A 21,214-nucleotide genomic window follows, 5' to 3' on the forward strand; every position below is an offset into this window, starting at 1 on the left:
TTCTGGCTTCTAGGTATCTTCTATACAGGTATCAAGCTGAGATTATGAGCACTCTCTTAAAGGGCGTGCTCCTAATCTTGGCTTGTTTCCTGTATAAAAGACACCTGTCCACAGAAGCAACTAATCAGATTCCACTTAAAGAGCTATCCAAGGATGTCACATACAAGATTGTAGACCTACAAAAGGCTGGAATGGGCTACAAGATCATCGCCATCGAGTGACAACAGTTGGTGCAATTATTCACAAACCCAAAATAACTGTCAGTCGCACTCCGCCTGGGGCTCCATGCAAGATCTCACCTCATGGACTTTCAATGATCATGAGAACGGTGAGGAATCAGCCCAGAACTACATGGGAGAATCTGATCAATGATCTCAAGGCAGCTGGGACCCTAGTCACCAAGAAAATAATTGGTAACACACTAAGCCGCGAAGGCCTGAAATCCTGCAGTGCCCGCAAGGTCCCTCTCCTCAAGAAAACACATATACAGGTCTGAAGTTTGCTAATGAACATCTGAATGATTCAGAGGAGAACTGGGTGAAAGTATTGTGGTCAGAGGAGACCAAAATCAGAGCTCTTTGGCATCAACTCAACTCGCCATGTTTGAAGGAGGAATGCTGTAGGGCTGCAACTGATTATTTTCGTAATCGATTAGTTGGCCGATTTATTGTTTTGTTAATAACCTTAAAATTGTTGTTGGGCAGATAAAAAAAAGAAACACCACAAATTGCTGCAAAAAAACATTACATGCTTTTCTGCAGCTTCTCCATTGAAGTATTTTCAACCAAAAAAAACAACAAAATGGCACCGTTTTGCGTTAAAGTCCTTGCCCTTTCCAAATACGCAACAGCTGAAAAAAGTCATGTATGTGAACATGTCCCATAGGAAACCATGTAAATGAACTGTAGTGTGTTTCTGCAAAAAGCACCAAAAAACAGAGATGTGACCCAGGCGATGTTTAGTAACATAATGGGGTTAAAAAAACAAAAATTGGTACAAAAAGAGCAAAAAATCGCTACTGTAAGGGGTTAATTTTTTTTACTGTGGGACAGTGAAAGTTATATTTATAGTAGCGATTTGCTCTTTGTACTATAAAGGGCTAATTTTAGTAATTTTTTTTAACCCCATTATGTTACTGGCCGATTAATCGATTATGAAAATGGTAATCGATTAATTTCATAATCGATTAGTTGTCGAACACCATCCCCACCGTTAAACATGGAGGTGGAAACATTATGCTTTGGGGGCTTTTTTCTGCTAAGGGGACAGGACAACTTCACTGCGTCAAAAGGACAATAAACGGGGCTATGTACCGTTAAATCGTGGGTGAGAACCTCCTTCCCTCAGTCAGGGCATTGAAAATAGGTTGCGGATGGGTATTCCAGCATGAAAATGACCCAAAACACACGGCCAAGGCAACAAAGGAGTGGCTCAAGACGAAACACAGTAAGGTCCTGGCGTGGCCTAGACAATCTCCAGACTTAAATCCCATAGAAAATATGTGGAGGGAGCTGAAGGTTCCAGTTACCAAACATCTGCTTTGAAACCTTAACCTCCTTAGAGGTAATCACGAATCTGACTCGGGATTGCATTGCAGGATACAGGGGGAAGTTACTTACCTTGTCTTGGATCCTGCGATGTGTCCTCGCTGTGTGCGCGGGCTCCTCCGCTGTGTCTCCTCGCTCAATTCACAGTGCCGCCGAGCTCTGTTCCCTGCAAAGTTACGACGCACGGGGACGGAGTTCGGCGGCAAATTCAAAAAGTGAAAAACACAATACACATACAGTATACTGTAATCTTATAGATTACAGTACTGTATGAAATACACACCCCCTTTGTCCTTAGTGGTCTGCCCAGTGTCCTACATGTACTTTTATATAATAAAAACTGTTCTTTCTGCCTGGAAACTGGAGATTGTCCATAGCAACCAAAAAGTGTCCCTTTACATCAAAAGTGCTTTTAGACCAGCTAAAATACAGCGATAATAAATTAGAATCACTTGCAGAATTGAGCGATAGCGATTTGTGGGGAAATTCATCATCAAACAATAAAAATGACCACGACAATTCTGAAACTGAACAAATTTCAGTGTTTTTGATTTGATTACATTATTGAATAATTTTTTATTATTACATTATTTGTTATAATTATTTATAGTTATTTATTATATTATAATTTATGATTTTGTTTTTCAAACTTTATCATACCCGAGATGTTTACTAGACTCTTGTTTGGACAGATTTAAGTGAGTTATTCCTAAGAATTACAGGCCTACAGTATAAAACGCCAAATTTCCATGCAAAAAATTGTACCGCTTTTGGTACAAAGTTCCAGACATAATCATACCGCCAGGGAGGTTAATGACTTGGAGAGGAACTGCAAAGAGGAGTGGAACAAAATCCCTCCTGAGATGTGTGCAAACCGGTCGGCCAACTACAAGAAACGTCTGACCTCTGATTGCCAACAAGGGTTTTTTTTGTTTTGTTTTTATTTGTAAACAGGGATAAGGCCGCATAGGCCGACACGGTACAACGGTACATACAGTACATGTGGAAAGTTAGTCACACGACAACAATGAGTGATATAAAGAAAACATTGCATAATACATGAAACATCACGTTAGGCACCCACTGTATACCGCGAGTGCAAGGTGGCACGTGTGCCTTTTGGATGGTGCCTGGACTGCCAACAAGGGTTTTGCCACCAAGTGCCAAGTCATGTTTAGTGAAGCAGTCAAATACTTATTTCACTCATTAAAATGCAAATCAATTTATTAAAATGTGTTTTTTGGGATATTTTATTTTTTGTTCCGTCTCACTGTTATAATAAACCTACCATTTAGACTGATCATTTCTTTGTCAGGGGGCAAACGTAAAAAATCAGCAGAGGATCAAATACCTTAACTTGACAAATTTCTGCACACCTATAGAATCGGCGGCCTCAGTAGCTACTCAGATTTTCCAATACAGCTGTTTTTGATCATGGTACACCGGTTATTTCTGCACAGCAAGGCTTGTAGCCATCTGCTGCAGCAACTATATAGTCTGCTTGAAGTCCCAGGAGAAGTTGCTTGTGTTTTACCCAAGTAGGCTGGGAGTTCTGTGAACAAGCTGTGGTGTAAGAACTGTCAGAAATGCAGAAAAGGTAAAAAGTAGTCTTAAAGGAAACCTATTGTAAGTGAAGTATGGACCCTGCAATTGCTGGTCACATTCTGAAAATGCTGTATGCAAGGCTGTGCCTAAATTCAATACCTAGTGAGACCTCCGAATTCGCTTGCTACAAATGAGTGTCGGAATTCCTGATCACTCTGCTGAACCAAGGTGAGCTATTTGGACTGTATTTGAAGCCAAAGCATCAGCTTGACAGAAAACTAGCATCTTTAAAAGAATAGGCATTGGCAACTTTCATTACGATCAACACATTGTTGTCAAGCAGTGTTTGTGTCTTGCCAAGGTCTCCCCTGCTGGACTACAGAAAAAAAACTTGCTTGTTTTACGGAGATGAAAGAGTAAGGTCTTCTGTGTTTTTTTTGTTTTTTTTTTTAATCCGGCAGGAAAGAACTGGGCAGTGCTAACACTGCTTGTGTTTTTATTGCAGCAGAGGCAGTGTGGTACGTAAAATTAGAGACTTGCTGGATTTATGCAGGTTGGCACTTGCTATGTGTGTATGATCTGTACCTAATTTTTTTTTGTTTTGCCTTGTCATACTTTTAAAGCTTACCAAATAATGTTTTTAGTTTTGTCCTGTGCAGATATTTGTGGACCCTTCTAATATCTGTTTTTTTTTCTCTCTACAGGGGATGTTTATTTTACGGGCCCCCTGGAACGGGAAAAACCCTAGTGGCACGAGCGCTGGCCAACGAATGCAGCCAGGGTGACCGGAAGGTTTCTTTCTTTATGCGCAAAGGAGCAGATTGCCTCAGCAAGTGGGTGGGAGAGTCGGAGCGTCAACTGCGACTTCTGTTCGATCAAGTAAATTTATTTCCTAATTTTTAATCTTTCTTGTGAAATTACAGTGCCAATGTTTGCCTCAAATGCCTAAACAACTTTGAAGAATTATTGTATAATAGGTGCACCTGGGGCACATTGAGGAACGTTGTTTGTGGCATCCAGTACACATTCTTCTTCATAAAAAAAATAGCTGTGTAAGCTCTCGGGGAAGGAGAGCTACATGCGCAAATTTAAAATCTTTGTTCAGCGATCCTCTTTTGTAGGCTCTCTGTAGATCCACAGTCAGTGGAGTGTTATTTTCATTGGCCAGGACCCTTTAATTTCATTAGTTCAGTCGTGTTTTTCTAAGTAAAAACAGATTACGTGTTCTTTATCAGTTTTTCATCCATTTTTACATTTTTTTTTTACATCCGCCAGCCCTTGAAGTGGTTAAGCCACTCTAATCTGTGTACACCATCAGCACTGCCTCCTATTGTAGTATCCCCCTCTCTGTGTGATTTAGAAATAAAATGCTGCAAATACCTAATTTCACTGCAGAGATTGTGATCACATGACCAACCAGTCAGTCTGGGGGGGAGGAGAGAGTTGGCTGGTCATGTGATCACAATCTCTGGTCATAAATTGGGTATTTATTTTTGCAATAAGAGGCAGTGCTGATGGTGTATACAGGAATTATGGATATCGTTATTGATATTTAGTTTTAATTAGATCCTGTTGCAAGCGCCATTACACCCCCCCTTGTCATGTATACAGGTTAGTGTTGAGAGCAGCAGGAGGGGTGGCTCGCACACAGAGGGGAGGGGGAGGAGGACACGAAAGCAGAGAGGAGAGCAGATAAACTGATAAAGATAAACTGATGATGAGAGGCACGTAAACTGACCACAGTGTCGGGACTCAGCAGCCCTGATACACTGTGGGCAGTTTACAGAGGGATGGGGGAGAAACTGGCACAATCAGCCAGGTTTTTTTAGCTGTTAAAGGGGGCCAAATGGCACAGGACAAGCACTGTGTCCTATAACATGCTTTAAAGGAGCAGGATCCATTTATTAATTTTTTTTGGGGTTAACAAACACTTTAACCACTTTAGTCTTGGAGACATTTTTTCATGGAAAAACTGACTGTTCGTTTACATCCGTTTCTTGTCCGTTCTGTTTTTCTTAACAGACAAAAAATATGGCTTTGATCCATTCCAAAAAAGAGAGATGCATTGGTGTCTGTTTTTCTTCTATCAATGGATCTGCATGTATTAATGGGGCTTAATGCTTAGTACACATGGGCCGAATGTTGGCAGACATTGGTCGGTTCAATAAAAACTGGCATTCGGCCTGTGTGTGTATTGTCAGCCAGTCTGACAGAAGCTGGCCGTTTGGCCGGCTTCTGTCGGACGAGCATGCTGGAAAACCAGCAGCCGACCGACTTCTGATCAGCCATTGGCTGAGCGCGCTGACTGGGGTGTTCTGGCGGAGGGTCTGCCCCCCTGTCAAAACACAACAGCTCAGCGCGGAAGATCGTTGTACTAACCTTTTTATCGTTGGTAAAGCAGCTCCAGCCGGAGCTGTCAGTTTTTTTCATTCAACCCGCCGGATTGAACAAAAAAAAAAAGAAACGATTGGTGTGTACTCGGCTTAACACTCAGGGTGCAAACTAAACCAAAAATAAATGCGGAGTCATTTACAACATGCTGTTAAGATATTTTCATGGGGGCATCATGCTAACTGAAACAAGTATCAAAAACATTGGCAAATGGGGAACTTTATGCAAATCTGGAGTCACTGATGAACCATAATGATAGTTGATAAAACATGCTTTTATTACAAACCGTTCGATAAAATTCCAATGGACATAGATTAAAAAGTATCTTGATCATTTCCAAACAATACATTCTCAAACATCCCACAGCGGTATACACGTTTTGCGGTTGGTACTGCTGCTTCAGGACTGCAGATGTGGTTGTAAACCCTGGTGGACTACTTCTACCTATAGGTAAGCCTATAATAAGGCTTACCTATAGGTAGTGGAAATACCTCTTAAACGTGCGCCGTTTAGGAGATATTTCACTTCTAGTCCGCCTAAATTCTTCACTGCGCATGCACAGGGAAGAAGCAAAACTAAAACCCTGTACACACGGGCCAGAATTTTGTCAGGGAAAAAAAAAAAACGTTTTTCCTGATGAGCTTCTTGGCAGGAATCTCTTGCCGCCCGAGTGTACAGTGTATTTCTTTTGGAAGGCAAGAACGCGGTGACGTCATCGCATACGACGAGCATGAGCACGTCACATTCAATGCCGTCGCCGCCACCTTGCTGAACCCTACCTATGCCGAGGAAGCTACCGCGAATGCGTCAAAGTCATTTCGAGCATGCACGGGTTTCCACGGTGACAGGTAAGTATACACACTCTCGGGTTTCTCAGCAAGAAAACACTGCCGAGAATCACAACGAGAAAATAGAGAGCAGGTTCTCTATTTTTCTCGTTGATTTTAGGCAGTTTTCTTGACGAGAAACCATGAAAGCCTCGTACGTACGCTCGGTATACTTGGCAAGAAAGCTCTGCCAGCAGTTTTCTTGCTGGTTCTTGCCAATTAAACCGAGCGTGTGCACGAGGCTTAAGTGCCGTTGTTCTAACAATCTGGGTCCCCTATCAGATTGTGCCCGTCCTGGACTGCGCAATCGCAGATCACGGAAATCTCCAAGAATGAACTTCTATTCCATCAACTGTAGCTGGAGCATGCGCAGTTAACACGATGCTCGCTGGGGACCCATCAAGATAGAACAGAGCTGCCCGCGCTCAAATACAGCAAGGGGCGGATGTTTTTTTTCTAAGGGGCGGGTGTATTATGCTTATACACACCGCTCGCTGATGGAACAGCACTGGCCGCGCTCACTCAATACAGCAATGGGCAGATGGTTTTATCAAAGGGGCGGATATGATTATAAGAGACCGTGCTCACTGAATAAGCATAATACACCTGCCCCTTAAACAAAAACATCCGCCCCTTGCTGTATTTGAGCACGGGCATCGCTTTTCTATCTTGATGGGTCCCCCATCTGATAGAGGGAGCGGCGTGTTAACTGCGCATGCTCCAACTACAGCTGATGGAACAGATGTTCATTCTCTGAGATTTCCGTGATCTCCGATTGCGCATGCGCAGTTCAAGCCAGGCACTATCTGATAGGAGACCTATAATGATAAAACATCGTTTCTTCCCCAGCCTGTGCCGTGAATTGCGGCTCCTGTACGCTTGCGCGGGAGTGACGTCACGTGGCTCCGGCAAATCACAGCGCCGGAGTCTGTGTCCCGGAAGGAAGAGAAGACAGAAGATGGACGCTGCCTACTCTGAGGACATCGCTGGATTCTTTTACAGGTAAGTGGCACATAATGGGCTAGTATGCGATGCATTCTAGCCCATTATGCTTTTCATTTGCAGGATGCTGCAGCGAGCTAAAGAGGAAGTAAACCCATCAGGTTACTTCTGCTTTAATAACCTAAAACCCATCTATAATATATAAATAAATTACATGAAATGTAAAAACGCAACACAAGTAGGGAAAAAAAAACTCCAAAAAAAAATTGGTGTTAAGATGAAGTGCACATAATGGCAAACACCACTATAAGGTATTAGAGACAAACACGCCATGTGTAATGGATGGCCACACCTGAAGAATCCTAATACAACCCCCACCTCTTCCCTTAGATCTCCCTGGTGTCTCCCAAAGAACCGCCCTATGAGACTCCATGAAAATGGAAACCACCTGGCAAACTATCAGCGGGGTATCATTCCCAGGTGTGAGTGGGAAGTCCACTGCCCATAAGGGCTCTTTCACACGGAGCGGACCGTTTCCGGGTCCGCTCCGTGTGTCTCCGTCGGCTCAGCGGGGATCCCCGCTCAGCTGTCGGCGGATAGGGCGGTCCCCGCACACAGTGCAGGGACCGCCCTGTCTCTGCTCCGCTGTCCCCTATGGGGAACCTGATGCAGACGGACCATCTGTCCGTCTGCATCAGTTCCGCTCCGCCGAACGGAAGAAAAATAGGGTTTCTTCCATTCGGAAAAGCGGATCCCGACTGACGCGGACGCTAGCGGATGCTCCATCCGCTAACGGACGCGCCCCCATCATAGGGATTCACTACAAGTCCGTTAACGGACTTGTAATGAACGGACAGACGGAGCGGACGTCTGAAAGGGGCCTAAGTCTTCGTCATCTCGAATACCAACATATTTTTGTTGTTGTGTTTGCAATTTCATTATTTGTTATAAATGGGTTTTATAATATTTGAATCCATATGAAAGAACCTCTGCAGTCCTGAAGAAGCTGTAATAACCACACAATGCATTTAGTTTACACAATACCATTGGGAGATGTTTTGTAAACTTTTGAGAATGTGTTGTATCTAACCGATATACTTTTTAATCTATGTCTGTTGGATTTTTATCAAATTGTGTCAAATAAAAGTGCATGATGTATCTACTTATGGTTCTTCAGTGATTTCAGGGGTGTCTCTCCTTTTGGTTTTGGTAAAAGTTGAAGGATCTCTGGTGTGTACAATGCTATAGGGTGTATTGTTGCTACAGCAGCTTTTGCTTTGCAATAGTTTTACGTTTTCTTTGATTGCAGGCGTATGTGATGAGGCCATCTATAATATTTTTCGATGAAATAGATGGCCTGGCTCCAGTTCGCTCTAGCAGGCAGGATCAGATCCATAGGTAAGTTTATATTGTCTTTTATTGTATGTATGTGATTTTCACCTATGTTGGAAAGCTATTTTTAACAGAGGGGGACATTTAGTTCTATTTTTGCTGCCTGTGTACCTGTTGGGACTAAAGTTCACTTTTGCACCTTACGCCTTGACCAAACCTCACTTGCCTTTCCCGTACACAGACGCAATCTTACCTCATTTCAACAGCGGCAGTCTCTGGCTTTTTAGATCCTGCTCCACAAGTCTCGCTGTCCTGTGCCGACACATTACAGTCCAGTAGACTTTTGTAGGACTGCGTCCCAAGGCTGGAGACAAAGGGAGATGTAGCCATAAAGGTCTATGGGACTGTAATAAACGGGGACAGTGAGATATATTTCACTGGATGTAAACTATCTTTGGAGGCCACTGCCATCAATGTAAGTATAAACATATGGAGGGAGAAGGTTTGGTTTGGTCAGGGCAAATGGGGCAAAAAATAATCGCACTTGTCTTAAAGCAAATTTCAGTAGGGTGTTCCCGCTGACACAATGGGGTTGATTTTTTAAAGGCAATTAGATTAGAGAGTACAGATGCACCAATTTTCTCCAAAGCACAATGCATTTGGAACAGTTCTGCCGATTTTCATTATCCAATCGTTTGCAAGCAGAAATGCGTTTTTTTTTTCCTTTCACCTGATTGGGTATTCTTTACAAAGTGAAGCTTTACTACATTAACTAAGCTGTGGGTGAAATTAGTGCAACTTCACTTGCAAAGGGCATAGTCTATTTGCCATTAGTAAATCAACCCGTGTGGACTCTGATATACTAAAGTCTAGCAAAGTTATTTTTAAAGTGAATTTTCACTCATCTTGGTGTTCGAGGTGAAAAAGTTATCCTTCAGTTTGCATAGAATACCCCAATTGTGCGTAAGGAAAATCATACCACACAGAATCTTAACAATGGCTTATATGCAGCTACCTTTGTGATTGTACACTGGGGGGAAAAAGAAGCTACAGTTGCATTCCCTATATAACCCCTCCCACTTCCAGCAAGCCTCCTTTTTTTTTTTTTTTTTTTTGCTAGTGTCCTTTTTTGATGGACGTCTGTTCTCTATTGAGAATACCTTACCTCCTTGTGTTTTTATTGTTTTATTTTTCAATGATTCTTCTATCAAGTTCCTAGCTGCACCACAACCACTGCATTTCTCCTTTTGGTAGCTTTCTGGATCAGTTGACTCCTCAGCTGAAACTTGGCAGACTGTACCTAGATCTCAACTGGAAGAAAATGCGGGGCCAGCCTGTAAAATTTGCTTTGGCACCAATTCTGCATTGGCGCTAACCCTGGCAATGTGATGCATTGTAGTGAGTTAGCTGCAGGGCACTATATAGGGCCACAACGGGACACTGTCCCTGAAAATCTCTTCAGGGGTATGCCCATCATGGAGGGCAAAGCCAGAATAAGGGCTGGACCCTATTATTCTGACACACCATCCTGCAGCAAGAGTAAAGGAATTTTGAACTGCACATGGCAGATCATAGCTGCAGGTGCAAAAGGGTTAGATAGCCTTGCTATCAGCTCATAGTATCCTATGGTCTGACAGCTGCTACCAGTCTTATTTCCCTGCTTTCCTGTGGGAACTCCACTGGCCCATTGGTTGCATACCCTTGCCAATCTAGTGAGGAACGTTCTGCCAAAATGTCTAATTTTATAAGAAGGATCTCAGTCCTAAAGGCCATATATCTTAGGGGTCACAAAAGAGCCCTGTTAGTCTCTCCCCTTAAGTCTCCCTCGTTGTGTTTGTAACTGATGCATTTCTGAATGCATTAAGGTGAAATAATATCCGATAGTTGCCGGCCCCCCATTTACTGACTGACTGACTGGATTGTATACCTTTTTTCATTATTTTGTTTTGGATCATTGAAGATTATGGATCAACATAGCAGCCAAACTACTATTTTGAAGTGGAGGTCACCAATGGCATCCTCTAATTTCTGTCGGTACAGGTTTCTTTTAAAGATCCTATACATGAGCAGTAGTAGAAGACATTTACTGTGATTTATGGGTGTTTTCTGCTTTCAATAACTTTTTCTCCCTATTTGCAGCTCTATAGTCTCCACCCTGCTTGCACTTATGGACGGGTTGGATAATCGGGGTGAAATCATAGTTATTGGTGCTACCAATCGTCTTGATTCAATAGATCCAGCACTCAGGAGACCTGGTCGTTTCGACAGGGAATTTCTTTTCAGTTTACCTGATCAGAAGGTAACTTCACTGGTACAATATGTTATATAAAAGAATAGATTGCTGACATAACATAATCTTATATTTGAAGTTTTGCAATTGCTATGAACTTCAGACTAATGTAATTATAAGTATAAAAAGCATATGAAAAGTTGTAGTGCTCTCAAACCATTTCAGCAATTTAAAAACACACTGGCTCATTTAATAGAACAGTAGTGTTGTAGCACTTTTCTCTCGATGGACTCCAACCACTGTACAGAACATCTTAGGGGAGATTTACTAAAACTGGTGCACACAGAATCTGGTGCGGCTATGCATAGTAACTAATCAGCTTCTAACTTCAGCTTGTTCAGTTAAGCTTTGACTTCTATCAGTGTCTGGCTAAAGCTTGTAGGAGGAGTTTTTATTCTCCCCTGACTGTCCTATGAGTCTGTGGGACCCCTGACACTCTGGACAGTGCTGATTGGCCCTGTGCCGATCATATGTACCCTCCCAAAAAAAAACTCTTGCAATACACACCAAACTGAGAACATAACTCCAAAGGCTCTATTAACAGGAGATGGATTGGGGACAGTGGAAAAAGGGGAGGATCAGGGAGAACAGGATCAAACAGCCTATTTACGGTTAACTGTTGTGGCTTTAATATTTTAACCCTCTGCATCCTGCTACAGACCTTTCACTGCCACCCATTTATTTAATGAACTGCAAAATTGGCAGATGCACTCTATCCACAACTGACAGAGACTGACTCAAATACTAAAAATAATACTATAAGAGCCGGTTCACACACAGGCAGCACGACTTTGGGGGCGACTCGGCAAGGCGATCTCAAGAAGACTTGAGAAGAAACTTTCAAAATTACTTCTGTATTGAAGTCAATGCAAGTCGCCTTGAGTCGCCCCCAAAGTCGTAAAGTACCGTATTTACCGGGGTATAGCGCGCTCTCGCATATAGCGCGCACCCCTAAACTTGACCCGGATTCCTGTGAAAAAAAAGATTTTTTTGTACTTAGTTTTGGTGTCTTCCGCGGCGTCCATCGGCGGCCTCGTCATGGTCCGGCGTCCGTCTGCGGCTTCGGGTGTCCTCTTCGTCTGGTCCGGCGTCCTTCTGCGGCGTCCTCGCGTCCTCCCCTTTCCCGTGCCGAGTTTGAATACTGCGCCGACATATACCGAGCGCAGTACACTAGTGTATCGTCGGGCAGGCTCGGCTACTCTCGTGACGTCCTGTACGTCCAGGATGTCAACGCGAGAGGCGCCGAAACTGCCCGAAGATACACGAGTGTACTGCGCTCGGTATATGCCGGCGCAGTATTTAAATTCAGCGCGGGAAAGCAGGTATCAGCGTATACCGCGCACCCACGATTTTGCCCTGATTTTCAGGGCAAAATAGTGCGCGGTATACGCCGATAGGTAACCTTTTTCGTTGCGTCGCTCCTGTTAGAACGGTTCCATTGAATAGTGCGGACCGCGACTTGTCAGGCGGCTGAGTCGCCTGACAGGTCGCCCCTGTGTTAACCGGCTCTAAAGGTTTTGGTTAGAAGAAATGCAACTGAGCCTTGCTGTATAACTTTTTTTACTCAATTTAGGCCACTTTATTTGACAGTTGTATTGGTTCTTAATTTCTTTTTTTCTTGTATATGTAAACTGATTTTTAATTCCTTTACTAGGCAAGAAAGCACATTTTACAAATACATACCAGGGACTGGAATCCCAAATTGTCTAAAGCGTTCCTTGAGGAACTAGCAGAAAAATGTGTTGGTGAGTTTGTGTGTTAAAAGTCATTTTTTAAAGTTTTGCTCGGTAAGGCTAAGTTTCCACTAGTGCGACTCCAAAGTCACGCAATTTAAAGTGACTTTGATGCAACTTTGAGTGCGACTTTGATCTCAATTTAAGCTCTGAGACAGTCGCATCAAAGTCGCTGCAACTTTAATTGCATAGATTGGAACAAGTACCTTTGAAACCAGTGTGCTGACTTGTTATGCAACTTTGTGGCCAAATCGCATGAAAAGTCGCACTAGTGGAAACAAAGCCTAAAGGAGACATATTGTACTATATTCTGCGTCTTGGTGACATATAAAAAAGGGTTGAACAGCAACCTCTGCTCTTCAATGTGCTCTGGTAATCACAGACTTGTCTAAAGTCTCTTAAATGTGTTTTTTTTAATTATTATTATTATTCAAGCACATTGTTGACTAAACTTCCATTTAAATGTTTTTTGGCTTCTTTAGTGAATATTTAGTGTTGTGAAAGCTTTTTCCAAAGTCTAGAACTAGAAGTGCAGTTAATGGGAAAAGCAGGCGTGAAAATGTGTTTTGTTAGGTGTGATTTCTGGTGTGTGGTCTTGTAAAGTTCATTAGCAGAGCTGCCAGGATCTTCCTGTGGGGTGCTCTGCTTTTTGGGAAGAACCAGTGTTGGTTCTTGGAAATTTGGTGGGGTGTATTACTGAACCAAGAAGGTTAATGTTCGCTCTACGTGACACAGAACACAATTCACCTTTCTAGTTCACTTATACTGCTACAGTAATACATATGCATGGCACTTCACGTTCCAAGCATTTTTAAAGGGTACATGTGCCCTACCTATTCAGCGAAATTCAACAGGTTACTTTAATTTTCAGCCCCTACAGCTTATGCATATTTCCTTTTCCATCTCTTCTGCACTGTTTCCTGGGAAGCAAAGTGACTTAATTGGTACGTCAAGGTATTCCAAAACACGTAGTTCACTGTTCTACCTCCATCCTGAAGATGCTGGTACCGGATCATTGACATCCAGCATTTGTCAGTGTGGGGAAGAGATGTGTAAGCTCTGACCAGATAGATATGAAGCTTACACAGGGGTTTCCTTTCTTTTCTCCCACTAATGAACAAATTGGCAAGGGGATCAAAAAAGTTTGTAGTACAAGTCAAGCGTAAAGTACAGGTTTGCCATTACTAGTTGCAAATATGCATTACCTTTTACATTTTATATTCTCCTTGTGCCATCTTGCCTAGTATGATGGATCTTTATTACTGGGAGGTAATACAAGGTTGCTACGAGAGAAGTGATGTTATTTTTCCCCATGCAGGGAGTTCTCTATGGGAATATTTTTATTTATTTTTTCTTTCCAGGCGTGTAATAGAGCTGTTGTATGACTCCAGTAATCTTTCCTCTCTCATACTTCATCCTGGGCCCCTGTTACATGTTTTATGTAATGCAGCTGTCAACAGATGCAAAGGAAGTGCATAGAACGGGTCTGGGAGCAGACTGTTTTCTGTCCAGGGATGGGTCTATACCAGGGGTCTCCAAACCTTAAGCCACCTTAACAAACCGCCAAATTACTGCCTTTCAGATTTTGGCTGGGTTCAGATATGAGCACGGAGCGGCTCACAGCAGGAGTCTGGTGCATCCTCGTTAACCATTTCAGGTTAGATTTCGGCCCAAATTTTGGGCTGAATTCAGACCTGAAACAGACCAACAGACGCAGAGCGGTCTTGTGCAAATCGAACCGGAGCCGCTGCGTAGATATGTGAACAGGCTTCATAGAGTGTCGGTCACATTGTTTTGCTATTGTGAATTGGATGATGGGAACCCACATCCAATAAGTGTGAACCCAGCCTTAAGGGGGTTGGAGTGTGGCCAGCAGTAGTTGAAAATGTCTCATCGTCGGGATTAAACCGTGCCCCAGGCTTAATGGTCAGAGGGAGTAAGAAAATTAGATGGCGCATTTGTGGTCATTAGGAGAATGAATAGTGAATCAATAGTGCCGGTGGGAGCAATAGTGCCCCCTCAGTCAGTGGGAGGAATAGTGCCCCATTGTTGGTGTGTGTGGGAGGGATAGTGCCCCTATCATTGGTATTAATGGCAGGGATAGTGGCCCATTGTTGGTGGGAAGGATTGGTACCTCATTGTTCGTGTTGGTGGGAAAGAATGGTGCCTCATCATTGGTGTCAATAGAAGAAATAGGCCCGAGGGCTGGATAAAGGCTGCAATTTGGAGACCACTGGTCTATGCCACTTATATAGAGCATAATGGTATACAAAAGGAGTTGGAGAGCGCCTATGGCTGTTCAGTCAGAGGAACTGAATCCAGTGGGTCATAGAGAATCCTAGGTCATGCACTGTGCCTTGCTCAGCAGCTGGGAGACATTCTGGAAAAGCCAAACAAGACTTTGCAAGTGTTTATGCACACACTGATTCAATTTGCAACTTTTAGAGTGTTTGCAAAAAAGTAGCTCTTTAAAAAATACATGTAATGAATTGTTTAAAAACATAACTGGGCTTAATTTTATATTTGCTTAGAAGGTGTTAATAAATTGGAAATCCTAAATTCTCAATGTTGTAACCTCTCCCTTTTCTCTGTTTTGTGCCAGGCTACTGCGGAGCCGACATTAAAGCACTTTGCACTGAGGCTGCCTTGATTGCCCTTCGACGGCGCTACCCTCAGATCTATGCCAGCAGTCAAAAGCTGCAACTGGACATCTCTTTAGTTGTTCTTGGTGCCCAGGACTTCTACCATGCAATGAAAAACATTGTGCCTGCTTCTCAACGTGCTGTGATGTCTCCAGGACAGGCCTTGTCCCCAGTTATCAGGCCGCTGTTGCAGAGGACGTTCTCTGATGTGCTCTGTGTCTTACATGACGTCTTTCCTCACTCGAAGTTCAGCAGAGACCACAGGAAGGACGGTAAATGGCAATGTCGTCTAGTTCAGTCATCTTGCTCGTTAACATCTGCATTTTTTTGTTATGGTGTTAGAGAAGTGCGAGTTTGCAGATATATCGCCATACTCTGAAAGCTCAATGTCTCCAAGTTCAATTTTGCTACCTCACGCCAGAACAGACCTCAGACACAGAATTGGCCGTATAAAAGCAATCATCCCTGACCTCTTTCTAGATATGCATGTTCCCCTCTCCAATCTGTAGAATTAAACGCTAACCCCTTGTTTAGAAGCTTCCCATGTACAATAAAGTGTACATGCTTGCTTTCCATAAGAGGAGTGTTATTTGCTGCACCTAGTTGTAGACACATACACTCAGACTAGCTGTATGCGGACTCTGTCGTATCCCCTCCAGACTTCATGTGGTCATAGTCATAGAGATTGGGATCACATGATTCAAAATCACTGTGGCTAGTCTGTAATCTTAAAGCGGGGGTTCACCCGTACGTAACACTTTTTCCCCTTAGATGGATGCTTGTTTTGTCTAGGGGAATTGGCTAGTTGTTTTAAAATATGAGCTGTACTTACCGTTTACGAGATGCATCTTCTCCGCCGCTTCCGGGTATGGGCTGCGGGACTGGGCGTTCCTATTTTGATTGACAGTCTTCCGAGAGGCTTCCGACAGTCGCATCCATCGCGTCACGATTTTCCGAAAGAAGCCGAACGTCGGTGCGCAGGCGCAGTATAGAGCCGCACCGACGTTCGGCTTCTTTCGGCTACTAGTGACGCGATGGATGCGACCGTCGGAAGCCTCTCGGAAGACTGTCAATCAAGAAGGAACGCCCATTCCCGCAGCCCATACCCGGAAGCGACGGAGAATATGTATCTCGAAAACGGCAAGTACAGCTCATATTTTAAAACAACTAGCCGATTCCCCTAGACCAGGGGTGGGCAATTATTTTTTCGATGGGGCCACATGAGAAACTAAAAATATTTTGGCGGGCCGGGCCAAAAGGCTAAACTCAATACTGCATAAAATCAATTGTATTTCTTTATAAAAAGCAGTAAATATCATTGTTGGAAAACTGGTACGAGTACTTGTTATAGACATGGCACAGGAGGGGGACAGAGGCTGGGGACATGGCACAGGAGGGGGACAGAGGCTGGGGACATGGCACAGGAGGGGGACAGAGGCTGGGGACATGGCACAGGAGGGGGACAGAGGCTGGGGACATGACACAGGAGGGGGACAGAGGCTGGGGACATGACACAGGAGGGGGACAGAGGCTGGGAACATGACACAGGAGGGGGACATAGGCTGGGGACATGACACAGGAGGGGGACAGAGGCTGGGGACATGACACAGGAGGGGGACAGAGGCTGGGGACATGACACAGGAGGGGGACAGAGGCTGGGGACATGGCACAGGAGGGGGACAGAGGCTGGGGACATGGCACAGGAGGGGGACAGAGGCTGGGGACATGGCACAGGAGGGGGGACCGAGGCTGGGGACATGACACAGGAGGGGGACAGAGGCTGGGGACATGACACAGGAGGGGGACAGAGGCTGGGGACATGACACAGGAGGGGGGCAGAGGCTGGGGACATGGCACAGGAGGGGGACAGAGGCTGGGGACATGACACAGGAGGGGGACAGAGGCTGGGGACATGACACAGGAGGGGGACAGAGTCTGGGGACATGACACAAGAGGGGGACAGAGTCTGGGGACATGACACAAGAGGGAGACGGAGGCTGGGGACATGGCACAGGAGGGGGACAGAGGCTGGGGAAATGACACAGGAGGGGGACAGAGGCTGGGGACATGGCACAGGAGGGGGACAGAGGCTGGGGACATGACACAGGAGGGGGACAGACGCTGGGGACATGGCACAGGAGGGGGACAGAGGCTGGGGACATGACACAGGAGGGGGACAGAGGCTGGGGACATGACACAGGAGGGGGACAGAGGCTGGGAACATGACACAGGAGGGGGACAGAGGCTGGGGACATGACACAGGAGGGGGACAGACGCTGGGGACATGACACAGGAGGGGGACAGACGCTGGGGACATGACACAGGAGGGGGACAGAGGCTGGGGACATGACCCAGGAGGGGGACAGACGCTGGGGACATGACCCAGGAGGGGGACAGATGCTGGGGACATGACACAGGAGGGGGACAGACGCTGGGGACATGACACAGGAGGGGGACAGACGCTGGGGACATGACACAGGAGGGGGACAGAGGCTGGGGACAGGCAGCCACTGTTTAATCAATAACAATTGATTAAACAGTGGCTGCATGTGATGGCACAGTGGCTGCATGTGATGGCACAGTGGCTGCGTGTGATGGCACAGTGGTTGCGTTTGATGGGCACAGTGGCGACAATTGATGGCACAGTGGCTGCGTGTGATGGGCACAGTGGCAACAATTGGCACAGTGACTGCGTGTGTTGGCACAGTGGCTGCGTGTGTTGGCACAGTGGCTGCATGTGATGGCACAGTGGCTGCGTTTGATGGGCACAGTGGCTGCGTGTGATTGGCACAGTGGCTGCGTTTGATGGGCAGAGTGGCTGCGTGTTATTGGCACAGTGGCTGCGTGTTATTGGCACAGTGGCTGCGTGTGATGGGCACAGTGGCTGCGTGTGATTGGCACAGTGGCTGCGTGTGATTGGCACAGTGGCTGCGTGTGATTGGCACAGTGGCTGCGTGTGATTGGCACAGTGGCTGCGTGTGATTGGCACAGTGGCTGCGTGTGATTGGCACAGTGGCTGCGTGTGATTGGCACAGTGGCTGCGTGTGATTGGCACAGTGGCTGCGTGTGATTGGCACAGTGGCTGCGTGTGATTGGCACAGTGGCTGCGTGTGATTGGCACAGTGGCTGCATGTGATTGGCACAGTGGCACCAATTGATTGGCACAGTGGCTGTGTTTGATGGGAACAGTGGCTGCGTGTGATTGGCACAGTGGCTGCGTGTGATTGGCACAGTGGCTGCGTGTGATTGGCACAGTGGCTGCGTGTGATTGGCACAGTGGCTGCGTGTGATTGGCACAGTGGCTGCGTGTGATTGGCACAGTGGCTGCGTGTGATTGGCACAGTGGCTGCGTGTGATTGGCACAGTGGCTGCGTGTGATTGGCACAGTGGCTGCGTGTGATTGGCACAGTGGCTGCGTGTGATTGGCACAGTGGCTGCGTGTGATTGGCACAGTGGCTGTGTGTGATGGGCAGAGTGGCTGCGTTTGGCAGAGTGGCTGCGTGTTATTGGCACAGTGGCTGCGTGTTATTGGCACAGTGGCTGCATGTGATTGGCACAGTGGCTGCGTGTGATTGGCACAGTGGCTGTGTTTGGGAACAGTGGCTGCGTGTGATTGGCACAGTGGCGACAATTTATGGTGGCACAGTGGCTGCGTGTGTTGGCACAAGTGGCTGCGTGTGTTGGCACAAGTGGCTGCGTGTGACCCCTCCCGGCCCTGCCTACTGTTATCACCGCGGCGGGGAACATTAGACAGCGTTCGTTTGAACAGCTGTTTTCCCCGCTGCGCATAGACACTCCCCCTTGGACGGATCTGTCCAATTGCGAGCAAGGGGGAGTGTCTATGTGACTCCCCCTTGCTCGCGATTGGACAGATCCGTCCAAGGGGGAGTGTCTATGCGCGGCGGGGAAAACAGCTGTTCAAACGAACGCTGTCTAATGTTCCCCGCCGCGGTGATTAACGCGGCGGCGGTTTCGGCGGCGGGGGTGGGCCGGATTAAAAGGTCCGCCGGGCCGTATACGGCCCGCGGGCCGTAGTTTGCCCAGGTCTGCCCTAGACAAAACGAGCAGGAATCTAAGGGGAAAAATTGTTTTATGGGTGAACTCCCGCTTTAACTGAGGAACATTTCAGCTAACAGAAAAGGCATCAGCACAAGGGACACATCCTACTTGACTGTAGGTCATGCCCCTTGTGCTAATGTTTGTGTTTTTTATTTCTGCACATTGGATTTAATGCCTGGCACACACAAGTGTTTTTTTTTTTTTTTTTCTTCCATTCACATTATGCATGTATTGTCCTGCTAGATGTATTGCTAGATGTATTGTCCTGATGGCGTTTCTTTGAACTGAATTTGTCTCGTTTAACCACTTCTGGACCGCCCACTGTATATATACAGTAATGTCAAACGTCACTTCCGCCCTCTGGCTTTAAAGTGTTTTTTTTTTTTGCTCCCAAGTGTAAATGTGAGATTTGAGGTCTTTTTGACCCCTAGATCTCACATTGAAGGCCCTGTCCTGCTCATTTCTATTTCAAGAGATGTTTACGTTCCTTGTAATAAAAATAACAGTGATCAAAATTTTTTTTTTTTTTTTTTTAAAGGGACAGTGTAAAAATAAAATGAGAAAAAGAAAAATGTAAAGCACCTCATCCCTCCAAGCTCGCGTGCAACCGCAAGTCGCGCCCACATGTGTAAATATTCAAACCACACGTGAGGTATCGCCATGAACGTTGGAGTGAGAGCAATAATTCTAGCACTGGCTCTCCTCTGTAACTCTAAATGCGTAACCTGCAAAAAAAATTTAGTGTCGCCTATGGAAATTATTAACCACTTCCCGCCTAGCCTATAGCAGAATGACAGCCAGACGGTGGTTCTGTTATCCTGACTAGAAGACATATGAAGTCTTTCAGGATAACATGCCCCCAGCAAGTGCATGCAGCTCATTGATTGGTGCTATGTGTCAGTTTGACACACTTGCATCTCTGATCGTGGTATGGAGCCTCTGACGGAAGCTCCTTACCACATGATCAGCTTTGACCAATCACAGCGCAGACCCCATGAGAAGTGCCAATCCAGTAACACCTGTCAGTACCTCATCAGTGCTGCCTATTAGTGCCATCTATTGTCCATCAGTGCCCATCAATTCTACATATTGGTGCTGCCTCACCAGTGCCCGTCGGTGAAGGAGAAAACTACATTTTATAACAAACGCAGAAAACCTTTTTTTTTAGTTTACTCAAAAATAAAAACCCCAGTGGTGATCAAATACCACCAAAAGAAAGCTCTATTTGTGGGGAAGAAAATAAGTTTGAGTGCAGTGTTGCATGACCGTGCAATTGTCATTCAAAATTCGACAGCGCTGAAAGTTGTAAATTGTCCTGGGCAGGAAGGGGCGAAAGTGAAGTAAAGTACCGTCGTTTTTTGCCATTCCACAAGCGTGCACAATTTTAAAGCATGACATGTTGGGTATCAATTTACTGGGTGTAACATTTTCTTTACATTGTACAAAAAAAATTGGGCCAACTATACGGTTTGAATTTTTTGGGGGAAACTTTTGTATTAAAATGTTTTGTAAGACTGCTGCGCAAATAGTGTGACATAAAGTATTGCAATCTCCATTTTGTTCTCTAGGGTCTCTGCTAATATATATATGTATGTGTGTATGTACACACACACACACACACATATGTGTGTGTGTATAGAGAGAGAGATATTTGGGGGTTCTAAGTAATTTCCTAGCAAAAAATACTGATTTTAATTTGTAAATAAATGTCAGAAATGGGCCTGGTGCAGAAATGGTTAAGGTCAATGTCATATAAAAATGTGTTTAAAAGCTGAGCGCCACATAGATGTCATATCCATTGTGTTTGTGCTCACCAAGGGTCGTTTATCCTTTAAATAAAAGCAAGAACTTCAAGCACATTTTCCTTTCTTCACCTCCTTTTATAGCCGGCACAGTAGGACCAGAT

At 45.2% G+C, this 21,214-nt stretch overlaps 1 protein-coding gene across 3 annotated transcripts in view; it reads left to right on the forward strand.

Annotated features, from left to right (window-relative positions):
* The window catches only part of ATAD2B (ATPase family AAA domain containing 2B), a 202,656-nt gene that overhangs the window by 84,013 nt on the left and 97,429 nt on the right, over nt 1-21,214 (forward strand). For all 3 annotated transcript variants that reach the window (XM_040348522.1, XM_040348524.1, XM_040348523.1), the window contains exons 12-16: nt 3,797-3,971; nt 8,562-8,650; nt 10,724-10,883; nt 12,529-12,619; nt 15,210-15,521. In XM_040348522.1, coding sequence (XP_040204456.1) covers nt 3,797-3,971; nt 8,562-8,650; nt 10,724-10,883; nt 12,529-12,619; nt 15,210-15,521 — 827 coding nt within the window. The remainder of the gene's footprint in view (nt 1-3,796; nt 3,972-8,561; nt 8,651-10,723; nt 10,884-12,528; nt 12,620-15,209; nt 15,522-21,214) is intronic.

The sequence above is a fragment of the Rana temporaria genome, chromosome 4, assembly GCF_905171775.1.
Source record: "Rana temporaria chromosome 4, aRanTem1.1, whole genome shotgun sequence".
Classification (NCBI taxonomy): Eukaryota; Metazoa; Chordata; class Amphibia; order Anura; family Ranidae; genus Rana; species Rana temporaria.